Source organism: Perkinsus marinus, assembly GCF_000006405.1.
Source record: "Perkinsus marinus ATCC 50983 genomic scaffold scf_1104296951958, whole genome shotgun sequence".
Taxonomy (NCBI): domain Eukaryota; phylum Perkinsozoa; order Perkinsida; family Perkinsidae; genus Perkinsus; species Perkinsus marinus.
The window spans coordinates 80,206-83,125 of record NW_003209085.1 but is presented as its reverse complement, the minus strand read 5'-3'; the positions used below and the strand labels follow the sequence as shown (position 1 = coordinate 83,125).

The following is a 2,920-nucleotide window of genomic DNA, read 5'->3' as shown; positions in this document are numbered from 1 at the left end:
TTCGCCGAAATGTGGTTAACTGCTGTTTAAGCTGACCGAGATCATCACTATTCGTCGCTTGAATAACCGAGTCATATACTGACGAATCATGGAAGTCCGTCTCAGAAGGTAACAGGGGATTAGTAGTAGATCTCCCAGGTGTCGCCATGATATAGATTGACGGACTGTGAACTCGGGTGTAGACAAGTGTGCGGAGTAACAACTGCAACAGATAAAAAGTAGCTCGACGCTATGAACTTCGGACAGACCGATCGATAGCGCAGTAAAGCTAAGACTCCGGCTTAAGGAAGAGCGATCGCGCAGGGCGAGACGAGACGTGAGGTGACGTGGCGTACTGGGTCGCCTCTTACGCACGCGCGCGCCTTGGAAAAGAGTATGTCCCGAAGGACGTATACGTACCACTTCAATCTTCAGTATTCATATCACATTGAGGTTATATCATGATAGATGATACCATTGAGGTTATATCATGATAGATACCCTTTTGATGTATTACCATAATGAATGTGATGAATCACTTGTTATGCTCATATTCCCAGAGTTGAGCTTCTAATACTAAACACAAGTCAATCGATTCCGGTCCAACCTCGGTCATTTGCAGGGCTTATGCGGGCAGCCTGAGGGGAGGGACTGAGTGATATCGAAAAATGGGGAATATTGATGGCAAGGCTGACGTTAAAGACGTTATGATAGATATATGATAGATATAAAAATATTGATCAATAATAGACACTTGATTTAGACCTATCGAGTCGTCCTTGATGATGATGACGATTATGACGTAGTCCATTAGTGGTAGTAGTGTTGATATGAGAATTAGATCTCCCTTTCTTAAGATACCCCTGAATGGGGATCTCCTCACCGTTCTCAATGACGATAGGCTTGAAATTATTGGGGATGTTGAATCGTGTGGTAGAATTCTGGAAATGATCAACATTTGGGTAGAAACCTTGAACCCTCGCTGGACTTATTTCACATACTTTACTACTACCAGCAGAACCTCGATAATAACTATTATTATCGTCATCGAATCTATAACCACTGAATAGATCAATAAAACGGGCAGCTACAGTTTCTGATACAAAGTTAATAAATGCATATCTAAGATTCCTCGATTTGACAATATCCATGGGCATATAGAAAAAGTCCATGTCATTAGCAAAGCCCATTGAAGAGACTAATCGTCGGAAATCATGAGGTAGATAACGACTAGGGATATTGCGAACCATCAATGTTGTAACTCCAGAGAGACAAGAGGACTGTTGTCGTCGGACTGATGATAACAGTTGATGATGATGATGATCATCATCATACCCTTCAAAAAAGGGCTCATGGGACATCCTTAGCTCCTCATTATTATTATACAAATCCGTGGCGTGTATGAGCTCACCGGTATCAGGATGGAATTCAGCCAGTAGAGGCGTCCTCACATCTTCGTTTTGACATTGAATATCATTCTCACTCCTACTCCTTGTTCGTAATCTCCTAGGGTCGACATGAATCGAGTAAGTGCCATCACGATCATCATTCTCCAGGTCGTAGTCTTCGAAGTGAAATGATAGATTCTTCAGAAGGACTCTTGTAATAATAGGATTACGTCGACGACGACACATTAAGGAGGTACGAGGAGATCTGGGATTATAAGAGTGCTAACAACAACAAGTACCTTATTAGGAATATGAAGAAAGCTACGAATATAACTATCTACCACCATGAACAGCAGCAGGAACAACGGCATAAACAACAACAACTCAATAACAACAACATACTTGCGTAAACTTGCTACACTGCTCTTGTTATTATTATTATCATATCCCATTAACATCGTTATTGTTAACCATAATATCAACAGTAGCAGTAGCAGTTGATGATGATGATGATGGCGGTGATGTATCATCCTCAGTATCACCATCTATCACCATCGTCGTCGTCGTCTTTACTCGTTTAGCATTGGGCTCCATAGTATTGTTGTTGGTGTTGTTTTTCTCTTCTTCCACCTCCTTACCATTGAAGCCACGTTTCCTTGTTGTTGGCAACTGACCATATACAGTTGGTAGTCCAGCTGAGATAGTCTCTTCAGGGTTCGGTGGAGGTAAGGCCTGCGTAAAGACATTATAGAATAACCGTAAACAGATGCCTTGCGCCGACCTTGCGTATTTCTTCGGGTATCTTGATAATCATGAACGTAAGATTGTCGCAGCCATTCCCTTCAAATTTGGGATCATCAAAACGTAATCTGAATTAGTCCATGATACGAAAGTATCGCCGCCGAGGATCGAACCGGGAACCTCTCGCATGGAAGAGTAGAGAGTATTATTATTACTCTGGACAGACTGTGGCCTGACATGCAGCTCCTGATAATGCCGCTAGAGAGAACGCTGTTTGTGATGCATGTGCATCGGGATGTAAAGTAACCTACAAGGATGATGACTATTACTGCTACTATCTCCTCATTATCATTAATGATGATGATGAAGTCGTCATACATCATTAATTCGTGGTTCTTTGAATGATCGGACCTCAGGAGCCTTTTCACCAGTCTTCACTGGAGACCCCTTCCTCTTCTTCCCCTTACTGAGACCATGTACGTCTTATCGTATATCTATGATAACTACTACCTTCGTCTCCATACTCCTATGGAATGTGGAGTCCTATTAATAAGACCAAGTGCCGCCTTCTCATGTGCCAACACATAATCAACAGCCTCTTGATTAGAATGTATCTATTAAAGTGTAGATACATCTACTATTACTACTACCAACACTACTACTACCTCCCATATCCCATCGCAGCCGAGTATAATATGGGTATCCTCATTAGATAACTGTCTTGTCCTAGCACATGATACAATAAGTGGATTATAATAATACTAATAAAAGATAATTATAATCATACCGTAAATCAGGCATAGCTGATATCA

At 41.5% G+C, this 2,920-nt stretch overlaps 1 protein-coding gene across 1 annotated transcript in view; it reads right to left on the bottom strand.

Annotated features, from left to right (window-relative positions):
• Positions 1-602: 602 nt before the first annotated feature.
• Pmar_PMAR009722 (protein phosphatase 2c, putative) overlaps positions 603-2,920 on the bottom strand; it is a gene marked incomplete at its 5' end in the record, with an annotated part of 3,809 nt that continues 1,491 nt past the window's right edge. Inside the window, 7 exons of the mRNA XM_002777363.1 lie at positions 603-1,649; positions 1,941-2,099; positions 2,149-2,236; positions 2,324-2,415; positions 2,487-2,574; positions 2,619-2,722; positions 2,774-2,869. Of these exons, the coding sequence (XP_002777409.1) occupies positions 720-1,649; positions 1,941-2,099; positions 2,149-2,236; positions 2,324-2,415; positions 2,487-2,574; positions 2,619-2,722; positions 2,774-2,869 (1,557 nt within the window). The 3' untranslated portion in view covers positions 603-719. The remainder of the gene's footprint in view (positions 1,650-1,940; positions 2,100-2,148; positions 2,237-2,323; positions 2,416-2,486; positions 2,575-2,618; positions 2,723-2,773; positions 2,870-2,920) is intronic.